Source organism: Gopherus flavomarginatus, chromosome 10 (genome assembly GCF_025201925.1).
Source record: "Gopherus flavomarginatus isolate rGopFla2 chromosome 10, rGopFla2.mat.asm, whole genome shotgun sequence".
NCBI lineage: Eukaryota > Metazoa > Chordata > Testudines > Testudinidae > Gopherus > Gopherus flavomarginatus.
The window spans coordinates 2,397,614-2,421,657 of NC_066626.1; the positions used below are offsets into that span (position 1 = coordinate 2,397,614).

Here is a 24,044-nt window from a genome sequence, read left to right on the forward strand (position 1 = left end):
TTGAAGCCGCCCAACAGCGCTGCAGTGTGGCCACATCTAACACCACTTGCAGCGCTGGTTGCTGTAAGTGTGGCCACTCTGCAGCGCTGGCCCTATACAGCTGTACTAATACAGCTGTAACAACCAGCGCTGCAAAACTTTAGATGTAGACACGGCCTTAGTTTATTTGTAAATCTGAGTCCTAACTCTGGAATGTTGGTGGCATGTCCTGAAACAATGTCATTAAAACAAAAATTACACAACTTGGGGGTAATCTTCTGTCCAAACCTAACGCATCTTTCCTTCTCCTTTCATTAGCCACATTCCAGACATGCTGAGATGGGAAAGATTGTGCTGAAACACATTGAATACAAGTGTTGTAACAGTCAGTCCTCAAATGTAAGTTTCCTTTCATTGCATTCCAGCAAAAGCACTGTCCTTCAGAGTACATGCCTTCCTCCTGGGAGAAACTGAGCAGTTAACATTCAGCCTCAGCCAGGATTGTTAAAGGAGTAAAAAAGCTTGTCTTCATGTTTACTAAAAGCCCTGCCCCATCTCAGGGGTTCTGATTTGTGTGTATTTCCTACAAGTGACAAGTCTTGGTTTTTTTTTTTCCTTTTGTGAGCAGAAAGTTTAAAAGAAAAGTATTGGAAGCAACTTCAGCTTTATCTGGGCCACTGACTCTCAAAATGTCAAATCTTTCTAACTTTTGGTATAATTTAATTGCGCTGTGTTAGGCAGAGCTGGTGGGAGAACAGAGGAAGGATGGTCCAGTGGGTAGCGCGCTTGCCTAGGACTTGGGAGACCAGAGATGAATTCCCTGCTCCTCTACAGACGTCTTGTGTGAATTAGGCAAATGGCTTGGTCTTGGTCTATGCTTAAATGTTATCTCAGCATAACCACGCTGGTGCGGGAGGTGAAAAAAATCACCCCTGACTGATATAACTATGCAGACAGCCATGCTCCAGCCCCTTAGTGTCGACACACCTGTGTCGACAGAGAAGTACTTCTGTGGGCGTTGCTGACGTCCTTGATGTGCTGTTCCTCCACCAACAGAACGTCATCTGTTGGTGTAGGCTGTGTCTTCCCATGAGGGCTATGTCTGCGTGGCTTGGCCAACTTAAGCTTCATAATGTAAACAGACCCTTAGCCACTTTTGTGCCTCAGTTGCCCATCTGTGCAATGGGGATAATAGCATTCCCTGCCCCACAAAGTTATTGAGAATAAATGCATCAAAGATGGTGAGGTGCCCAGATGCTAGGGTGATGAGGCAGCTGTTTGAGAGGCAATGTGGTCTAGGTTATTGGGCCTGGACTGGGCATCAGGAAACAAGGATTCTGCTCCCAGCTGTCACCTGGGGCAAGGCACTTCAGCCCCCCTTCCCCTCCCATCCTTTACCTGCCTTGTTTCCTTATAGCATACGTTCTTTGGGGCCAGGGCCGTCCTTTACTTGATGTTTGTACAGCACCTAGCACAGTGAGACTACCGTATTGGGAAAGGACATCTAGGTGCTTCTGGGGGTACCAGTATAATAACAAAGACAGCTGGCTTCAAAGAGATGGCATTTAACTGGGGGTGCAGGGAGAGTGTAGAGTTTCTGGGATCTCTAGTGAAAACACAGTGTCCAGTCTCCCCAGTAATGGATGGGTAAATATACCATAAGCAGAACGGGCTTATGTTGTGCTAGGCAGGCTGGAGGACGAATGCCGAGAGTGTTATCTGCAGTGGAAGTGCACATAGGTTGGCTGTCTGGTGCAAATGAGTAAAATATATTTCATACACTGTTGGCGTCTATGCTGCTGCACGCCCTCTATCTCCAGAGCCTGGAGGTCTGTTTGAATTCCCATCTGCAGCCTGCACACCTGCTGCCTGCCTAGGTACATCCATGGGCGACAATCTCTAGGCACTCCTCACCATAGTCTCTGGAGCTCCAGGAAGTGCTTTGATCAGTCATGCAGGAGTGGTTGTCTGGCTCCTGGGTGGTGTGGGTGCTCCCTTGATAGAGAGCTCATTTGTGCCAGGTGATGGCTCCCAGCAGTCTGCAACTGCTTCGTTTTCTTCCTCGGTTCTGGAGTATTTATCCAACGGCTTCTGGGTGGTATGATTCTGACCTGTCTGATACGCCCCTGTGGAGTAAATAGATAGTTTTATTTGGTGGGGTTTTTTGTTCAAGGATATTTATATAGGAAGCTTCCTCCACCATCCTGGATGCTCAGTCTACACACAGCACTGGGCATTGGTATAACTCATGTCTCAGGGGTGTGAAAAATCCACAACCGGAGAGACATAGCTATGCTGCCCTAACTCCAGTGTAGACATTGCGAGGTCGATGGAAGAAGCTACCACCTCTCAGGGAGGTGGATTAACTGTGCTGACAAGAGAACCCCTCCCGTTTGGTGTCAGTAGTGTCTACACAGAAGAGCTCCGGCTGTACCACGGTAGTAGTTTCAGTGTAGGTGTCAAGGTTTCTTTCCCCGCTTTGAACTTTAGAGTGCAAATGTGGGGACCTGCATGAACACGTCTAAGCTTAATTACTAACTTAGATCTGGTACGCTGCCACCAGCCAGAAATTCAGTGTCTGGCACGCTCCCTGTCTCCCTCCCCCCCCCCCCCCCACCGCCCCACTTTCCCCTCTCTGGGCTGCCTTGAGAGGCTTCACCAATTCCCTGGTGAACACAGATTTAAACTCCTTGGCTCTTAAAACAAGGAGGAATTAACCATCCCCCCTCCTTTCCCCCCCACCAATCCCTGGTGAGTTCAGACCCAATCCCCTTGAATCTTAAAACAAGGAAAATCAATCAGATTCTTAAAAAGAAAGCTTTTAATTAAAGAAAGAAAAGGTAAAAATTATCTCTGTAAAATCAGGTTGGAAAATGCTTTCCAGGGTACTCAGAGTCATATAGACCAGAGGGACCCCCTGCACCCAGCCTTAGATTCAAAGATACAGCAAACAGAGGTAAAAATCCTTCCAGCAAAAAGAAACATTCACAAGTTGAGAAAACAAACAAAAGACTAATCCGCCTTTCCTGGCTATTACAATTTTGAAACATGAAAGCCTGATTCAGAAAGATTTGGAGAGCCTGGATATACGTCTGGTCCCTCTTAGTCCCAAGAGCGAACAACACCCGAAACAAAGAGCACAAACAAAGACTTCCCTCCACCAAGATTTGAAAGTATCTTGTCCTCCTATTGGTCTTCTGGTCAGATGTCAGCCAGGTTTACTGAGCTTCTTAACCCTTTACAGGTAAAAGAGACATTAACCCTTAACTATCTGTTTATGACAGTAGGTGTACCTGAAGTCTTTAAAAAGAGGATGGAGAAGTGTTTGTGTGTCTGTCTGTCGGTCTCTCTCGTTATGCCCCTGTCATGTCTGTGTGGATGAGCATAAGCGTGGCATGGGATGGAGAGACTGAGGTTTGCGTTATCCTTTTCTTCTTGACTCTGTTGGTACCTGCATTTTAAATCCCTTGAAAGAAATCCAAAAATACCTGGGGTGCAATCGTTTAAACCTACCCCCCTACCCTTACCCCGCTTGGTTTGCAAAGCCACCTCCGTTAGATCAGTCTTGCTTCCTTTGCTCCTCTTTCATCCTGCAAGTAGGCTCTGTGCTTCTTATCCCTGGAGCCTGCGAGGCCCATCCTAGATTTGCTGCTGTTAGGTGTTAGGAAATATGCTTCTGTCCATTTAAGAGTTCATTTGGGATGTCTTGGGGGGGGGGGACAGAGAGAAGAGCCACAGAGAGGCTGAAATTAGAGATTACCAGGAGCAACTTCCATTGGATGAGGTTATGTTTTTAATTAACCTAGGAGTCTGCTGGGGAAAGCTCCAAGTTCTAAAAACATAGCCATAGTGGCTTGAAAACTTCACGAGAAACCAAGGCAGCAAGGGTCACTCTATCTTGATGGGAGTTTCAGAGCTGGTTAGAGTTGGGATGCAGTGTAGTTGTAGCTGTGTCAGTTTCAGGATATTAGCGAGACCAGGTGCGAGGGGTAATATCTTTTATTGGAGCAACTTCTGCTGGGAGAGGCAAGCTTTCAAGCCACAGAGAGCTCTTCTTTAGGTTGGTTTGGGCCACTTCAGGTCGAGTGGGTTGTGAAAATCGGTTTCTAATTGTTCAATGGCCAGTACCACTCAGTTTTCACATAGCAGACCAGTGAGGTGTTGGAAATCTTTGCAAGGGCTGAGGTGGAACGGAGCACTGGCCTTAAATCCAATTACCAGCCACGGGACACCAGGGCCAGACCTAAGGGTAGTTTCTCAGAATGACTAATCCAGATTGCTCCACCTGGTTTGATTAGAGCTTCCCAGAGAAGGGAGAGGAGGGGGAAAAAATAGGAAGCTTGAGGCTATGTAAGCCCAAAGAGCTCTTGCTTTGCTTTTCCAGTAAGCCTTTTCTGTCTCAGCAGACACAACTAGATGGGATCTTGAAGATAAAGGTTGTAAGTCTTAATTAGAACTCTACCTCTTCCTTTGTGATGAAGTTTTGCACTATATCCCAGCAGTCTTTTTAGAGAGTTCTTAGAATGGGTGAACCGTTCTATTGCATGTGTTTCCTGCTTTGTGGGTGTGTGCACAGCTGTGTTATAAACCTGGAGGTTCGTCAAAGCGCTTGGGCTGTTTTACGAGCTAGTCCTGAATGGATATGGCATTGGAGCAATTGGGAGAGATGTCTGGAGCTGATATTCTGCTTTTCTGTGGGCAGGGATGGTGTCCCTAGCCTCTGTTTGCCAGAAGCTGGAGATGAGCGACAGGGGGTTGATCACTAAATGATTACCTGTCTGTTCATTCCCTTTGAGGCACCTGGCATTGGCCATTGTCAGAAGACAGGATCCTGGGCTAGATGGACCTTTGGTTTGACCCAGTAGAGCCATTCTTATGTTCTTAAATTAAACTCTGTTCTGGCCATGAAGCTGGGGTGAAAGATGAGCCTTATGAAAGAGACTGTACTCAGGAGTGAGGTTTTGGGATTGTCTGCTCAGCTCTGCCATTAACATATTTTGTCTTTGGGCAGATAATGAAAATCTGTGCCTGAATTTACACATCTATATAATTGACACACAAAATATGTGTTAGAAACCCAGCCATCACCTTAGCCTTACCCACCTGTTAGAAGAGGGAAGCTGCAGAGATTTCTACCAGGTTGTCGTCTCTGGACCCTGCAGGAAAATTATTCTGGATATTCCTCACTGCTTTCTAAAGGGTTTGGAATGGCAGCCGTGAAACTGAGGAGAATCTCATGTTAATTTCACTTTGTGGCTCCTATGGGCAGTTGCAGAAGCTCTGGCTCTGAGCAGTGAGGAAGGTGATACTGATCTGGTTCACATTTGGAAAGAAGATTCTTTGTGACCACAGGGCTATACGTTACGCTGGGTTGCATTAGAGCTTAAATCTTGTAGGAATGGAATCTGAGGCTCCAGTAGGGAAAGCTCTTGAGTATGTTTGGGTTTTTTCAAGCCAAGTATAGTAATTGGTGCTTAGCATAAATAGATAAGCAGGTAATGACTTCAGTTGAGGCAAATATTAGAACTCAATGATTGAAGAAGTAAATGTTGACCATTTGCTTCAGTATCTATTGGGGCAAATTTTGATTTTTATTAAATTTGTAAACAGATATTTGGATGCTAGAAATGAAAATCTGGTGCTCTAATTCTCTCCCTTCCCTGAGGTACGCAACCCCACAATTAACAGAAACATGAGTTTCCACCTATTGAAGTGTCACAAGCTCCTTCCCCTTTTGTGAGGAAAAAAAACAAACAGGAGTGCTGTTTGTAGCTGTCGTGTCGCCATGATAGAAGAGGGTTTGAGGTTCTCTGTGCTGCAGCCTTAAGGGAAGTGGGCAGGGTTACTTATTTCCCTTGTTTGCTTTTGTAACAATGCGCGCTAATCTGGGAAGTCCACACATGTTTAGTTACATGTGCTCTGGATATTTTCATTAGAAGTACCTGGAAATCTTTGTTCGTCCATTGCTTTGAATACAATGTTAGAATTTTAGCTTAAAGTAAATTAAAATTAACAAGGCTGTGGAGTTAAAGGTACAGAGAAGAGAAACTTCTCACCTCTGAGCAAGTCAGAAAGTAGAGATTTACCTAATGAGTGATGTTCCAGGAGCTTCCTTTCTCCCACTCAGGGACCAGTGTAGAACTGTCATGTATCTGTGTTGGAAGGAACACTTAACAGCATCTCTGCAAGCCTGGAATGGCAGAGTGGGGAATACAGGTTGGAGGTGAGGTAGCTAGTTCTAATGATCTGTCACTGCCTCAAGCACCAAACTTGCCAAAAAAACTGTGGGCTGCCTGTACAACAGGTTATCTGAATGTAGTAAGCCACCGACTTGGGTACATATTAATCCCTCTTACGACTTATCTACCTGATGCTGTGGAACGTCCCAATGTGCTTTGTGCTAATGGCTGATATTCCCCTGTATGGCAGATTGAACTTGTGCCTGTTGGGTTTGCAGTGGGTTACTAATTGATCGTTAGAGTGCAAGTACCATCCTGGTGAAGTGTGGCTGCATCACGAATAAATAGTCTCTGGGATCAGCTCTTTCCTGTGTCCTCTCACAAGCTGGCTATGGAGGACATGTGACACTTAACCATTCTCTTGCCTGCAAGACACATGAGATTTAAGCATTCTAGGGCCTGCCTTGTAGTATCTGAATTTAAATATATTCTAAAGCCTGGGAACTCTCAGTAATAAAATCTTAACGAGAAATGTCAAGAACATCCTGGTACTTCAATAGGAGGCAGGAGCAGCCTGGTTTGATTTGCAGAAAATGACTCCAGGAGTGCACTCACTGAGCTGATTCTAATAATTTGGCATTTCAGGAATCCCCAGCTCAAGACCACGCAGTTTACAATACGTATGATGGGAGTGTAACAATCCCTACAGCAGGGGTCGGCAGCCTTTCAGAAGTGCTGTGCCGAGTCTTCATTTATTCACTGTAATTTAAGGATTCGCCTGCCAGTAATACATGTTAACGTTTTTAGAAGGTCTCTTTCTATAAGTATATAATATAGAATTAAACTATTGCTATATGTAAAGTAAATAAGGTTTTTAAAATGTTTAAGAAGCTTTATTTAAAATTTAAATTAAAATGCAAAGCCCTCCAGACCGATGGCCAGGACCCGAGAAGTGTGAGTGCCACTGAAAATCAGCTCGCATGCCGCCTTCGGCACCCGTGCCATAGGCTGCCTACCCCTGCCCTACCGTATAGTGCCTCTGAGTGGGAAGGAAGAGCTAATTTCTAACCCTGAGAACTGACACCCTGAGCTGGTTCTTGAAGGAAGGAGCATTGATTATGTTCTACAAAAAAGATCCCCCATTTATCCTCAGTAAGAAATGAGACCCAAAGTCAAGTGTTCCTCGGCAGGAGCGGCGCCAGGGTTTTTGGTGCCCTAGGCGGAGGTCCTTCCGCGCTTCCGCTTGTTGGCGGCAATTCTGCGTCAAGGGGGTCCTTCCGCGCTCCCGGTCTTCGGGGCACTTCAGCGGCGGGTCCCGGAGCAAATGAAGGACCCGCTGCACAATTGCCACCGCTGACCCAGAGCGCGGAAGGACCCCCCCGCTGCTGAATTGCCGCCCTTCCAAATCCTGGTGCCCTAGGCGACCGCCTGGGTCGCCTAAATGGAAGCGCTGGCCCTGCTGCTCGGTAGCAGAGCTTTTAGCTCCTCAGAACTGGTGGCTTGTGCTAGGAGCGGTATGGGAGTTAGTTCTTGATGCCAAGGAGAATTCAGGAAGCATTTTTCTTTGTAAATGGTATGTGTAGCACCTGTGATTGGGGCCCTGTTATGCTAGACACATGGGAGGAGACATCCCTACCCATGAGAGCTTGGGCCAAAATCTCTTGAGATGCAGCTCAGTGCTATAAGCACATGCTCAGCCTTTCTACAGCCACCTGATTATTTCTACACGTGAGCCGTGAATACCCACACTAACCAACTCTTTTATTCTCCCTTCAGGTTGTTTGGCCTGTAAAAGTTGCATCTGGACACAGTCCTCTTGGCAGCTGGAATTTCCCACGCTGGATGGTATAGCTCCTGCAGCAAGGAAACATGGCCCACTAGCATTTCCCAGGACAGAGCCAGGTTTCAGGATGGCAGCCCAGAGGATTCGTGCAGCCAACTCCAGTGGCCTCCCGCGCTGCAAGTCCGAGGGGACGCTGATCGACCTCAGTGAAGGGTTTTCAGAAACCAGCTTTAGTGACGTCAAAGGTGAGCAGGATTTTGCAGCATTTGATATTTGTATTACAGTAGCGGATGGAGGACCTGACTAAGACCGGTGTCCCATGGCATTAGGCTCGGTATGCATATATAATAAGACAGTCCTGGGCAAGACATACAAAGGGGACATGGGGAGAAAGGAATGGTGGTAAACTGACTTCAGGTGGGAAGTGAAGGGGTGAAGTGACTTGCTCAAGGTCCCACAAGGAGTCTGTGGCAGAACTAGGAATTGAACCTCAATCTTCTTCTAGTCCCTTAACCAGTGCCAGCCGCTTTCCCCTGCAGTTTGGTTTTCCTAATTTTCTAGTTTAACATATCTCCTCCTTATGGGGGTCAAAGTTCTGAGGGGTTTTTGTAAGCACTTAGAAAGACCTAGGATCTTCCGTAGATGACTGGAGCACTCAGTGTCAAGGCAGTTTGGATTCAAGGGCTGTGTGAACACAGACCCTAACCAGTATGGTGGAAGCAATTGAAAATAGAGTAGGCTCCTGATTGATTTCCATTGTCCTCTCCTGAAAGGAACACTTACAACTAATTTGTTACAATTGTGTTTAGTTCATTATCTAACAAATATTGATTTGCACGTGGCAGGAAAGTAGGTTGTGCCGTTTGCCTCTTCACCCAGAGCACAGTCAGCCTGTGGAACTCATTGCCAGGGAATGTTGGAAGGCTGAAAGTATAACTGGGCTCAAAACAGAATGAGATAAGGTAATGGAGAATAGGTCTACTAGTTCCTATTAGCCAAGATGGTTAGGGACAGAACCTCATGCTCTGGGTGTCCCTGGCCTCTGACTGCCAGAAGCTGGGGCTGGACTACACAGGATGGATCACTTGAAATTGCCCAGTTCTGTTCACTCCCTCTGAAGCACCAAGCACCGACCACTGTGGGAAGACAAGATACTGGACTAGACCCAGTATGGTCGTTTGTATGTTCTTTGGGGGTAGAGTCACCTTTGGGTCTCCCAGCCCAGCGTAAAGCATCAAGTGGGGACCAACTGAAATATGAGCCATCAACAGAATAAACTATCTCCATTTTGCCCACTCAGCGTCTGTAGGAAATGTGACCCTTTGCCAGGCTCTAATAATTACTCTGTTTCCAGTGGGTACTTGTGACTCATCAGTTGCTGCTTATACAGATGGCTTGGTGTTTTCTTCTAGACCAGCTTGCTGACCCAGTTCTTTGTCAGCTTCATACCCCGAGTACTGTGATGCTGAGGTGGCCCGTATAGCTGGGGGGATGTTGTGGACAGAAGAAGAAAAATAACCAGAAAAGTTTGGGTGTTCTCTTGGCAGCCATATATAGAGGACAAAGAAACGCTCCTTTCCCATGTTTCCTTAATCCATTTCTTCCTTCCTTTTCCCCGCATGCCCTTTGAAAATCACAAGTCCTGATGGCAGGCTGCACTTCAGCGATCGAGCAGGCCTGGCATGAGTTTTGATGCTATAAAACAATGCAGATTCTCTGGCAAGACTGCCAATGTTGTGTGCGCTAAACTCAAGCTTTCAAAAATCATGAGTCAGGCCACACACAATCATGAGATTTCAAAAGAGAGAACTCCCCTCCTCCCCACATATTTGCTTTTATAGCTTCTGAGTCTTTAGGGTGTCCTTGAACTATATTTTCATGCATTTTACTGCAACCAGGTAGGAACTTATCTTTTTTTTAAATGAAAAATGGGATTTTCCCCCTAATTGCATGACTTTGGGACTTTAAACCTATTGAGAGATGATTTTAATGATGAGATCATAAGAGCTGGCAACGCTGACAGTTTGCCCGATGAAGGAATCTAAAGGTTTATCACCAACAGCTTGGAAAGCCTCCAGTGGATGCTCGACGTCGCCAGCCGAGCCGCCGAATGGATGGGCCTCCGCTTCAACCCCATAAAGTGTGTCTCTCTTCATGTCGATGGCAGCACCAGGGCTCTGGTCCGGGCATCAAGGTTCCTGATTCTGGGTGAGCCCATAGCCTCCCTCAAGGAGTTTGAGGTATACCAACATCTGGGCACACCCACTGAAGTCCGCATCTGACAGACCCCTGAAGACACCATCGTGGAGATCCTGCGGGTTTCAGCCCATATCGACTCCTCCGTGCTCACCCTGGCAAAAGATCAACACCCTCAATACCTTCCTGATCCCTTGCATTTCCTTCATCTTCAGGGGATTGGCCGTAGCCAAGGTGCCCCTGAATAAAACTGACAGCACCATCAGGCAGCTGGTGAGGAAATGGCTCTACCTTCCCCAGAGGGCCAGCACCAACATCATGTACATTTCCCCAGGCAAGGTGGCGCCAACATACCTTGGCTGGGCGATCTGTGAAACATGACGGTGATCACCCGCACCTTCCGCCTCCTGATGTGCCCAGACCCAACAGTGCGGAGTATCGCAGATGAAGCCATATGGGATGTAGTCAGGAAATGCATTGGCAGGGCCCCCTCCCAGAAGGATGTCGCCACCTACCTCTGTGGCTCCCTGGAGGCTGAGTTTGGGAGAGAGGGAGGAGACCCGTCCTTTCTCTGGTCCTGTGCCCGCGACACCTCGAGCCACCTAGAAAAGAGGATCGGCACTGCCGCTGGAAGTGGCGCAGGGAGCGCTGGGAGCTGGGAATACTGATGCCATGCATAAAGACCTCAGACCACACCACTGTCACCCTGACTGCCAGAGCGATCCTGGAAAGGACTCTGAAAGATGCCATGCACTGCCACTGTGCTGAGAACCTCAAGTGGAAGCTGGACCAGGGCAAGGTGTCCAGCACGTGAGATGCCAGCAACCATTTTGTCCCCAGGAGCAGCTTCACCAGGTTCACCGACTGGTGGTTCGTCCATCGGGTCCGACTTAACTGCGTTCCCCTCAATGGAGCTGTCCGCTGTGGCAACTGGGACACGTGCTGCAGAAAGTGCAGCTACGCCAACGAGACCCTGCCCCACATCCTGTGTGGATGCAAACAGCACTCTGGAGCCTAACTGCACCACCACAATGCCATCCAGAACTGGCTGGTGAAAGTCATCCCGCCATCCCTGGGGAAGATCACCGTCGACTCCGCCATCCTCAGGACATACAGCTGACTGTGACCCGACATCGTCATAACCAATGCAGAAAAAAAGGTCCTCATGATAGACATCACGGTGCCATTTGAAAACAGGTCACTGGCTTTCCCCGAGGCCTGAGCACGGAAGATGTTGAAGTACACTCCACTGGCTTACACCCTGAGAGCCTAGGACTATGAGATCCAGAGACATGTCCTGATTGTGGAAGCCCTGGGCACCCCCACAACGAACCGATACTGAGAGCGTGCGGAGTCGGTCGATGCTATGCCCAGCTCATGAGACAGCTCATGGTGTCCGACATCATCAGATGGTCCAGACACATTTATACGGAACACATCATGGGACACCGCCAGTACCAGCTCGAGTAACTGAGACCGCCGACCAGGGGAATAACCCACTTCGTTCTCTGACGAACCAAGGGACGCACCCAACCCATGTACCTATTCACTACACTGATACTGACTTGGACTCTTAATACATTCCATAGGTGGCATACCCAAGCCCACTTATGCACCGATGCTTTAAAAACTCCCACATCCCAATCTGGGTCTATGCTGGTTATGTGATATGTATGTATCTCATGAACCTTGTGACCAATACCTGTAATCCCTCATAACTCGATCCTAACCCCAGATGTACAGTACCTTCCCTCTTAACTTGTGTATATTTAATTTTAAATATTAACTTTAATAAAATTTTTAAATCTCTCTCTCCAAGACATAGTAGCTAGGTTGATGGAAGAATTCTTTTGTTGACGTTGCAGTATCTACAGTGGGGCTGAGGTCGGCTGAATCAAAGTTGCAGAAGCTACCTGAAGCTTGTATCCCAAGCTGAGGGATGGGGGGAAGGTTACAGGCCAAGTTGGATGAGCAAACATCTCAGACAAGTGATTGAGAGAAAGCGGACAGTCTATGAGGAATAGAAGGGATGGATCAGCAAGGAAAGCTGATCCTTGGAGGTCAGAAAGTGTAGGGGGAAAGTGAGAACTGCCAAAAGCCAAGCAGAGCTGGACTTTGCAATGGGAATTAAAACCAATAGTAAAAGGTTCTGTAGCCATAAAAAGAAAACACAGAAAGAAGTGGGACTGCTAAACACTGAGGATGGAGTGGCGATTAAAGATAATTTAGGCATGACCCAACACAAAATGAATATATTGCCTCAGTTTTTTAATGAGACTAATGAAGAGCTTAGGGGTAGTGACAGGCTGGCTAATGGCAACAAGGATATGAAGTAGAAATGACCACATCCGAGGAGGAAGTCAAACAGTTTAATGGGACCAAACTGGGGGGCCTGGATAATCTCCATCCAAGATGAAACTGCAAGTCCAATAGCAAGGATTTTTAATGAATCTGTAAACTCTGGGGTCGTACCCTGTAACTGGACAATTGTTACTATAGTTCCTATTTTTTAAGAAGTGTGTGTATGGGGGGGTGGAAGTGATCCAGGAAACTACAGTCCTGTTAGTTTGACCTCAATTATATGCAAGGTCTTAGAACTAATTTTGAAACAAAAAGTAGTTAAGGACACAGTGGTGAATGGTAATTAGGATAAAATATACACCATACATGGTTTTACAAAAGGTTGACCATGCTGGACCAACCTGATCACTATCTTTGAGAAGATTTTGTGAATAAAGGAAATGTAGTAGATCTAATCTGCCTGGATTTCAGTAAGGCATTTGATACAGTTCCACATGGGAAATTCAGTTGAATTAATCCCTATCTTTTCCAATTTAAGAATTGAAAAGTGGATAAGGAACCGACTAAAGGTGAAAGATGATCAGTCAAACTGGAGGGAGGTTGCTAGTGGAGTTCCTCGGGGATCAGTCTTGGGACCAATCTTACTTATCGTTTTCTTTCATGACCTTGGCACAAAAAGTGGGAGTGTGCTAATGAAATTTGCAGATGACACACAGTTGGGAGGCATTGCCATTACTGAAGAGGGCTGGAATCTATACAAGATCATCTGGATGACTTTGTAAACAGAAGTAATAGAAATGAGGTGGTATTTAACAGTGCAAAGTGCAAGGTCATGTGCTTAGGGACTGACAACAAGAATTTTTGCTGTAAACTGTGGACTTATTGGTTGGAAGTGACAGAGGAGGAGAAAGACCTGGGTGTATTGGTCATTTGCAGGACGACTATGAGCCGTCAATGTGATGCAGCCGTGAAAAAGGCTAATGCAATACCAGGATGCATCAGGTGAGATACTTCCAGTAGACAGGGAAGTGTTCGTACCATTACACAAGGACTGGTGAGATCTCATCTGGAATACTGTGTGCAATTCTGATCTCCCATATTTAAGAAAGGGAGTGGTGCAGAGTGCAGAGAACGGCTGCTAGGATGATCCAAGGAATGGAAAACCTACCACCTTCTTCGAGTGCTGTCCCTGTAGGTGCTCCACTCCAGGTGACGGTACATCCCAGCACCGTTGATCAGAGATCTTCGGTAGCAGTGCCTGGCCGAGATGCACGTGTTCAGTTGAGGTCTCATTAGAGTCTGCCTGAGCACGCACGTCCCACGCCCCCTCTCATTTCCTTCTCAATCGTCCTCGGCTGAAGACGGGATGTGGGGCAGTGCTGATCCTCTTCCCTGGTCTCTGAAGGAAACAATTACAAAGTATATAGAAATAGTTAGTTAGTAACATCCCAGTTGTTTCCCTTCCCTTAGAATAGTTACATGCTTGAGAGGGGAAAAATTTTTTAACTGTCTTCTGTGGAGACACTCTCCCCTGGCATTCCTAGTTCAATAATGCCAGGGGCTTCAGGATTCAAGAAATGTGCTTCCTGTCAGGACTCTATGCCAAGGTCTGAAAATAGACCCAGTGCCGACAGCGCGCTCTGCCCTGGTGCCAAAAAGAACATCGGCCCTGAGCCTGCCTGCCACTCAGATAGCAGCAGCAGCAGACCTCCAGCAGGCGCCTGCAAGAGACCCTCGGCACCGGGAAAAAGCCAAACAAAAACCTCTGAGCACAGATCGCGCGCAGCGGAATCAGAGCCTAGGGAACAGCAACAACAGTTCCTAAGTCAGGATGACCTTTCAGTGGCACCTGAGCCTAACTCTCCACTCCTGGACACACAGTGCTCACTCTTTGACCAGCCGCTCTCCCCACCTGCCCTGGCTACCTTTACTGACAGCAAGCCTGATATGCAGCAGCAGGCAGAGTTCTCCCCACCTGCCTCTCCTCCTTCACCAGAACCTTTTGCACCCCAGATCACGTCTCTCAACCACCAGCCTCAGTTTCCCTATTTCACCCCCCTGTGGGTGGTACCTAACTTTTCTTATCTGATGCCTTGGCTTCATTGATATCCTTGGCCAGCTCCTACTGCCACTTGTCCTCATGCTTCTTCCACCAGACCATAAGCTCCTTCTGTGCCTCTATCTCCAGCTCTATTTCTAGAGTGCCTGAACTCCCCTCTGAAGAGGTGGGCTATGGACCATATTCTGATTCGCCGACTCCTAACTCTCCATCAGCTCCAGACAGAGCCCTCATGCCTCCACCTCCACAGAATGTGGACAACTTCAAACAGTTCCAGAACTTTTCAAGAGGACGGCGCTCAGCCAAGACATCCCTTTAGAGGAGGTCCAGGAGACACAACACAAACTCCTCAAAATCCTCCAACCCTCTGCTCCCTCAACGAGTGTGCTTCCCATACATGGAGCACTCCTAGAGCAAGCTGACACTCTCTAGCAGACCCCAACCTGAACTTAAATGTTATGTTCCTGCTAAGGACGTAGACTACTTATTCTCCCATCCACAACCTTCTCTTGTAGCTGATGCAGCAATTCACAGGACGAAACAGTGACCCACCCCGCAAGACAAGGACCTCAGCGCCTTGACATCTTGGGCTGCAAGATTTATACCTCCTGCACTCTGCAATTCAGAATTGCAAACTATTCCACCCCACTTGCAAGCTACAACTTTGATGACTAAAATAAACTCTTTGATTTTTACCTCCCATATTTCAGAGGACAGGAGAGCAGACTTAAAGTCACTCCTTGTTGAGGGCCAATTGATTTCCAGAATGGCCCTACAAGCATCTCTGGACATGGCAGATACAGCTGCCTGCACTACTGCAACTGCAGTGCTTATGTGCAGATCTTTCTGGCTCTCTGCATCCCCAAAGATCTGCAGATCAAAGTGGAGGACCTCCACTTTGATTAAGACAAACTCTTTTTTCCAAGAAAATCGACGAAGTCCTTCACACAGTGAAAGACTCTAGAGTGACCCCGGTCATCAACCCATCCCTTCCCAGGAGACAACGGTATCAACCTTACCAGAGACCATGCACACAACAGTATCACTGGCCTCAGAACAGACCATACGATATACCCAGGAATTGGCCTAGACCTCCTAGGCGCAGACAAAATCAAGTGCCAACAGCTACCTCTCACCTGTCGGGAAATAAACAATTTTGAAGCATTGATCGAAGGTCTGCATGACCACTCCTTGACTCCACTGCTTACTTGCCCATTTGGCCACTGCCTCCAGGTTTTCCACCATGCCTGGCAGCAGGTTACACAGGACCGTTGGGTCCTGGAAATAGTTCAGTCCAGTTACTCTATCCCTTTTTATATCCTATCCTCCTACCCTTCCCCGTCCCTCTTCAGGGACCCCTCTCACAAGCACCTACTTCGTGTAGAAGTGGCTCATCTTCTTTAGGTAGACGCAATGGAACCTGCCAATGCAACATTGAGGGAAAGGGTTCTACTCCCACTACTTTGTGACCCAGAAAAAGACCGCGGGATGGAGGCCTATACTAGACCTATGCCAACTGAACAAATTTGTGTGGGTACACAAAATTGAAGAAGGTCACACTGGGCACAGTAATACCTGTGCTGGAACAAGGGTACTGGTTCACAGCCCTCGACCTACAGGATGCCTATTTTCATATATCAATTCATCCAGTGCACAGACGCTTCCTACAGTTCACAATTGGTCATGACCATTTCCAATACAGGATACTCTCTTTCGGACTCTCCACAGCGCCGAGAGTATTCTCCAAGACCCTAGCCGTAGTCATGGCCCATCTTCCGCAGACACGGCATCATACTTTCCCCCTACCTAGATGATTGCCTCATCAAGGGCAACTCATATGACGAGACACTATATGCTACCCATTTCGCCATCTCTGTCTTCCACAGCATGGGCCTGCAAATAAACATCCAAAAATCCACCCTGACACCTCCACAGCAAATCAAATTCATTGGAGCTTACCTGAACTCCAGTTCGAACCAGAGTCTCACTCCCACACAACAGATTCCTCGTTATCATACATACACTCTCTGTTCATCCCAGGACACAGGCAAGAATTTGCCTATGGCTCCTTGGCCACATGGCAGCCACCACCTTTGTGGTCAAGTACGCCAGGCTGCACATGAGATATCTTCAGGACTGGCTCAACTCCAACTACAAACCCAGCAGGCACAACCTCTGCATGCTGCTAACTCCTCTAGCGAATGTACTAGCTTCCCTGCAATGGTGGACAAGACCAGAGAACCTTTGCATTGGTGTTCCCTTCCAGCAATGATCCCCGATGCTCATGCTCACCATGGACACTTCCCTGATTGGTTGGGGAGTGCACAAGGCTACAGATCCGTGACAGAGATGCGTCTACACATAAATCTCTTAGAGCTCAGAGCGGTGAGACACGCCTGCTTTCACTTTCTTCTCTTCATAAAGAACAAATCTATCCAGTTCCTAATGGACAATATTGCATGTATGTTTTACATCAACAGACGGACGAGCACAATCACACTCTCTATCACAGAATCATAGAATATCAGAGTTGGAAGGAACCTCGGGAGGTCATCTAGTCCAACCCCCTGCTCAAAGCAGGACCAATTCCCAACTAAATCATCCCAGCCAGGGCTTTGTCAAGCCTGACCTTAAAAACCTCTAAAGAAGGAGATTCCACCACCTCCCTAGGTAACCCATTCCAGTGCTTCACCACGCTCCTAGTGAGAAAGTTTTTCCTAATATCCAACCTAAACCTCCCCCACTGCAACTTAAGACCATTACTCCTTGTTCTGTCATCAGATACCGCTGAGAACAGTCTAGATCCATCCTCTTTGGAACCCCCTTTCAGGTAGTTGAAAGCAGCTTTCAAATCCCCCCTCATTCTTTTCTTCTGCAGACAAAACAATCTCAGTTCCCTCAGCCTCTCCTCGTAAGTCATGTGCTCCACCCGCTAATCATTTTTGTTGCCCTCTGTTGGACTCTTTTTTCAGTTTCTCCACATTCTTCTTGTAGTGTGGGGCCCAAAACTGGACACAGTACTCCAGATGAGGCCTCACCATTGTCGAATAGAGGGGAAAGATCACATCCCTCGATCTGCTGGTAATGCCCCTACTTATACAGCCCAAAATGTGATTAGCCTTCTTGGCAACAAGGGCACACTGTCAACTAATATCCAGCTTCTTGTCCACTGTAACCCCTAGGTCCTTTTCTGCAGAACTGCTTCCTAGCCATTCGGTCCCTAGTCTGTAACAGTGAATGGGTTTCTTCCGTCCTAAGTGCAGGACTCTGCACTTGTCCTTGTTGAACCTCATCAGGTTTCTTTTGGCCCAGTCCTCTAATTTGTCTAGGTCCCTCTGTATTCTATCCCTACCCTCCAGCATATCTGCCATTCCTCCCAGTTTAGTGTCATCTGCAAACTTGCTGAGAGTGCAGTCCACGTCATCCTCCAGATCATTAATGAAGTGATTGAACAAAACCGGCCCCAGGACTGACCCTTGGGGCACTCCACTTGAAACCGGCTGCCAACTAGACATGGAGCCTTTGATCAATACCTGTTGAGCCCAACGATCTAGGCAGCTTTCTGTCCACCTTATAGTCCATTCATCCAGCCCATACTTCTTTAACTTGTTGGCAAGAATACTATGGGAGACCGTATCAAAAGCTTTGCTAAAGTCAAGGAATAACGCATCCACTGCTTTCCCCTCATCCACAGAGCCAGTTATCTCATCATAGAAGGCAATTAGGTTAGTCAGGAATGACTTGCCATTGATGAATCCATGCTGACTGTTCCTGATCACTTTCCTCTAAGTGCTTCAGCATTGATTCCTTGAGGACCTGCTCCATGATTTTTCCAGGGGCTGAGGTGAGGCTGACTGGCCTGTAGTTTAAAGATGGGGACTACATTAGCCTTTTTCCAGTCATCCGGGACCTCCCTCGATCGCCATGAGTTTTCAAAGATAATGGCCAATTGCTCTGCAATCACATCCACCAACTCCTTTAGCACCCTCAGATGCAGTGCATCCGGCCCCATGGCCTTGTGCTTGTCCAGCTTTTCTGAATAGTCCCAAACGACTTCTTTCTCCACAGAGGGCTGGTCACCTCCTCCCTATGCTGTGCTGCCCAGTGCAGCAGTCTGGGAGCTGACCTGGTTTGTGAAGACAGAGGCAAAAAAAGCATTGAGTACATTAGCTTTTTCCACATCCTCTGTTACTAGGTTGCCTCTCTCATTTAGTAAGGGACCCACATTTTCCTTGACTTTTTTCTTGTTGCTAACATACCTGAAGAAACCCTTCTTGTTACTCTTAACATCTCTTGCTAGCTGCAACTCCAAGTGTTATTTGAACTTCCTGATTTCAGTCCTGCATGCCTGAGGAATATATTTATACTCCTCCCAGGTCATTTGTCCAATCTTCCACTTCTTGTAAGCTTCTTTTTTGTTTAAGATCAGCAAGGATTTCACTGTTAAGCCAAGCTGGTCGCCTGCCATATTTACTATTCTTTCTACACATTGGGATGTTTTTTTCCTGCAACCTCAGTAAGGATTCTTTAAAATACAGCCAGCTCTCCTGGACTCCTTTCCCCCTTATATTATTCTCCCAGGGGATCCTGCCCATCAGTTCCCTAAGGGGGTCAAAGTCTGCTTTTCTGAAGTCCAAGGTCCGTATTCTGCTGCTCTCCTTTCTTCCTTGTGTCAGGATCCTGAACTCGACCATCTCATGGTCACTGCCTCACAGGTTCCCATCCACTTTTGCTTCCCTTACTAATTCTTCCCTGTTTATGAGCAGCAGGTCAAGAAGAGCTCTGCCCCTGTTGGTTCCTCCAGCACTTGGACCAGGAAATTGTCCCCTACACTTTCCAAAAACTTCCTGGATTGTCCGTACACCACTGCATTGCTCTCCCAGCAGATATATCAGGATAATTAAAGTCTCCCATGAGAACCAGGGCCTGCGATCTAGTAACTTCTGCTAGTTGCCAGAAGAAAGCCTCATCCACCTGGTCTGGTGGTCTATGGCAGACTCCCACCACGACATCACCCTTGTTGGTCACTCTTCCAAACTTAATCCAGAGACACTCAGGTTTTTCTACAGTTTCATACCAGAGCTCTGAGCAGTCATACTCCTCTCTTATGTACAGTGCAACTTCCCCACCTTTTCTGCCTTGCCTAGCCTTCCTGAACAGTTTATATCCATCCATGACAGTACTCCGGTCATGTGAGTTATCCCACCAAGTCTCTGTTATTCCAATCACATCATAGTTCCTTGACTGTGCCAGGACTTCCAGTTCTCCCTGCTTGTTTCCCAGGCTTCTAGCATTTGTGTATAGGCACTTAAGATAACTCGCTGATTGTCCCGCTTTCTCAGTCAGACACAGGAGTCCTCCCCTCTTGCGCTCTCCTGCTCGTGCTTCCTCCCATTTTCCCACTTACTTCAGGGCTTTGGTCACCTTCCCCTGGTGAACCTAGTTTAAAGCCCTCCTCACTAGGTTAACCAGCCTGCTTACGAAGATGCTCTTCCCTCTCTTCGTTAGGCGGAGCCCATCTCTTGGAACACTATCCCATGGTCAAAGAATCCAAAGCCTTCTCTCCGACACCACCTGTGTAGCCATTCGTTGACTTCCACAATTCGACGGTCTCTACCCAGGCCTTTTCCCTGCACAGGGAGGATGGACGAGAACACCACCTGCACCTCAATCTCCTTTATCCTTCTTCCTAGAGCCACGTAGTCTGCAGTGATCCGCTCAAGGTCATTCTTGGCAGTATCATTGGAGGCCATGCAATGCATGGAGGCCATCCAATTGTGGAATTGGTGCATACAACACTACATACAAATTATTGCATCGTACCTACCTGGCTGTCACAACAGTACCGCCGACACACTCAGCAGGCACTTCTCCAAAGAATACGAATGGGAGCTGCACCCTGCCATACAACAGCTCTTCTCCCAATGGGGCACTCCGTCAATAGACCTCTTTGCCGCAGCCCAGAATCGCAAATGTCACATGTTTTGCTTCAGAGCAGAATTCGGGCCTGCATCCCTAGGAGATGCGTTCCTCATCCCGTGGAACAACTCTCTCATATATGCCTTTCCACCGATCCCTCTGATACACAGGGTCCTGCGCAAGATCAGAGACGAGAAGGCCCAGGTCATACTCGTTGCCCCGGCTTGACCGAGACAGACATGGTATCCTTACCTGCTCCACATGTCCGCTCGTCCTCCACAGACTCTTCCCAACAGACCAGATCTGCTTTTTTGGGACAACGGATGAACTCTTCATCCTCAGCTCCAGAAACTCCACTTGACAGTGTGGTTCCTTCATGGTTCTAGACTCACGAATTAGCCTATTCTGAGGAAATCTGATATGTCCTCCTGCATAGTAGAAAAGACTCCACTTGTAAAACTTACCAGCAGAAGTGAAAGTGCTTCTTCCTGTGGTGCTCAAATAAACACTTATCACCCCATATTGTGACCCTTCCTAACATCCTAGACTACCTCCTGAAACTAAAACAGGATGGACGGACACTCAGCTCCATCAGAGTACACCTTGCTGCCCTTACCACCTTCCACAGTTCGTTAGATGGCTATTCACTGCCTACCCCACCATAAAACTCTTTTTCTCACAGGCCTACAAAAGCTCTACCCCGAGATTTGTCCATCGGCAGCTGCATTCAATCTCAATATCATTCTTCGCGGTCTTATGAAACCTCCATTCAAGCCCTTAGCTACCTCATCTCTTCTTCATATGTCCATGAAAGTAGCTTTCTTGGTTGCTGTAACATCAGCAAGGAGGGTAGGGGAAATAAGTGCCCTGATGACCCACCCTCCCTACACAACCTTCTCTAAAAACAAAGTTACCCTGCAACCACACCCTAAATTTCTCCCTAAGGTGGTGTCCACATTCCACCTTAACCAACCAATATACTTACCTACTTTCTCTCCCAAACCTCATGAGACTCTGCATGAGGCGACTCCGCATACCCTCAATGTCAAACGAGAAATTGCCTTCTATTTAGACAGGACTAAACCATTTCGTAAGTCCTCGTGGCTATTTGTCTCCACTACCGAGAGATCAAAGGGTGCAGCCATTTCTAAACAACGCCTTTCCAAGTGGATTTCTGACTGCATCAGATCCTGTTACCGCATTCAGAATGCTCTACTGCCCAAAGAAATCAACTCATTCTACTCAAGCCACGTCAACATCTGTTGCCTTCCTCCATAATGTACTCATTCCTGATATCTATAAGGCAGCCATGTGGTCATCCGAATACACATTTACCAAACACGGTGCTATTACACAGGAAACCACAGAAGACACCATGGTGGGCCATACAGTACTTCTACAGTACCCACCGCTGTAACTCCAAAGTCCCACAAGCCATAGTGGGTACTGCTTCACATTCACCTGGGGTGGAGCACCCACAGGGACAGCACTCGAAGAAGAGAAAGTTTAATCACCTTGCAGTAACTAAGGTTCTTCGAGATGTGTGTTCCTGTGGGTGCTCCGCTACCTGCCCTCCTCCCCTCTGCTTTGGAGTACTATTCTGACCTCTCCGTGGTAGAGAAGGAACTGGGGGGTGGGGGGCGCGCAGGAAGCGCACGTTCAGGCAGACTCTAATGAGACCACGAGACCGCAACTGAGTGCGTGCGTCCCAGCCAGGCACTACTACCAAAGATCTCCGATCAATGGCACCGGGACACACTGTCACCTGGAGTGAAGCATCCACAGGGACACACATCTCGAAGAACCTCAGTTACTGCAAGGTGAGCAACTTTCTCTTATGAGAGGAGACTCGGAGCTTGGCTCGTTTAGCCTAACCAAATGAATTCTGAGGGGAAATAGGATTATTTTGTATAAATACCTCAGAGGGATAAATACCAGGGAAAGAAAGGAGGTATTTAATCTGAGCCATTGTTGACACAAGAACAAATGGATATAAACTGGCCATCAACAAGTTTTTAGGTTTAGAATTAGATGAAGGTTTCTAACCATCAGAGGAGGAAAGTTCTGGAACAGTCTTCCGTGGAGAACAGTGGGGGCAAAAAAACCCCAAACCCTAACTGGCTTCAAGACTGAGCTTGATAAGTTTATGGAGGCAAAGGTATGATAGGAGTGCATATGATGGCATGTGGCCCATCAGCGACTACCAGTAGCAAAAATTCCCCAATGGCTGGAGACTGGACACTAGATGAGGAGGGCTCTGAGTTACTACAGAGAATTCTTTCCCAGGTGTGTGTCTGGTGGGTCTTGCTGAAATGCTCAGGGTCTAACTGATTCTGTATTTGGAGACGGGAAGGAATTCTCCCCCAGGTCAGACTGGCAGATCTTTTGCCAGGGTTTTTCATCTGCCTCTGCAGCATGGAGAACTGTGGCCAGTGGGAGCTGTGGAGGCAGTGCCTGGAGTGGGGGCAGTGTGCGGAGCCCCCTGGCTGCCCTTATGTGTAGGAGCTGGATGGGGGACATGCTGCTGCTGCTGCTGCTGCTGGTGCTTCCTGGAGCCAGGCGGAACTACAGCACGTGCAGAGTGGGACAAGTTCCCGAGCCGCTCCCCAGCTGGAGCGCCGGAGCAGGGTGCTCAAGGGCCAGACTAAAATGTCTAAATGGCTGGATGTAGCCCCTGGGCTGTAGTTTGCCCACTCCTGCCTTAAGCTCATGCTAGGATGCTAAAAATAGCCGGGTAAACATTCTGTCTTGGGCTAGAGCTTGGCCTCTGAAGCCCAAGCCCATCACTGCCACAGAATCTTGCACGAGTTGTGCCCAGTGTGTTTGAAGTACAAGCAAGGCCTAAGAGTAGTGCAGAACAGTACCCAGGACACCTCCACATCCCTTGCTGTTCGTGTCAAGAAGTGCTTTTAATTTTTGTGTTTGAGTTCCAGTGAGATCAGAGCCTGGAAGACATCATAACTCATGTTTGTTGCCTTCTCTGCACCCCCCAGGAACACACACAGCTGGGCAGGTTATCTTGCCCCTGGCAGGAATTGCTAAAATGTTCCTTTTAGGGAACATGCCTGTGTTGGAGGTGAAAAATAACTTCAGCATTTTAAAGAGGGGGAAGATGCACTGCTTCTGTTCCTCTCACGCTGCTGTTGGTTTGTCATATTGTCTAGCACACGAGCCTTTCGAGATGTGGTCAGGCTCCTGGCAGCATTGTGGGAATGATGGCAATATTAACTAAGTTCCAGATCACTCTGAGAAAGGCACTGCAGAATGAAGAAGACCTAATGTCTGCATGTGATTTGTATACTGTAGCAGAGGAATAGACTCTATCTGGGTCTGTGGGGCGTGGTGGGTCAGTTTGCATTGAGGAGCGAGTAGACCAAGTTGTCTGTCAAATTTTTGATGAAGTGAGGGAACTGTGAGCAACATTCACAACTTCTTTACGCTTTTTTTCTTCTATTCAGCCACCCCTCCCGCCCAGCAGGTGTGCCAGAGGGCAAGGGGTGCGGCTAGAGGACATGGACGCTGTGCAGGAGTACAGCGTCACTCCTACATGGCTTAGGAGATCTTCATGACAGTGGCTTTTCCCTCTGTGCAGGAAAGGGAAGGTAATGCCAATGGAGAGCACCTAGGC

General features: G+C 47.6%; 1 protein-coding gene across 5 annotated transcripts in view; it reads left to right on the forward strand.

Moving 5' to 3' along the window:
- Positions 1–24,044, forward strand: part of SH3BP4 (SH3 domain binding protein 4) — a 159,571-nt gene that overhangs the window by 101,856 nt on the left and 33,671 nt on the right. For 2 of the 5 annotated variants that reach the window (XM_050969403.1, XM_050969404.1), the window contains exons 2-3: positions 298–378; positions 7,935–8,186. In XM_050969403.1, coding sequence (XP_050825360.1) covers positions 8,069–8,186 — 118 coding nt within the window. In that variant the 5' untranslated portion in view covers positions 298–378; positions 7,935–8,068. Of the gene's footprint in view, positions 1–297; positions 379–7,934; positions 8,187–23,874; positions 24,019–24,044 lie in introns of those variants that run through there. The other 3 variants (XM_050969405.1, XM_050969407.1, XM_050969408.1) reach the window with 2 other exon arrangements.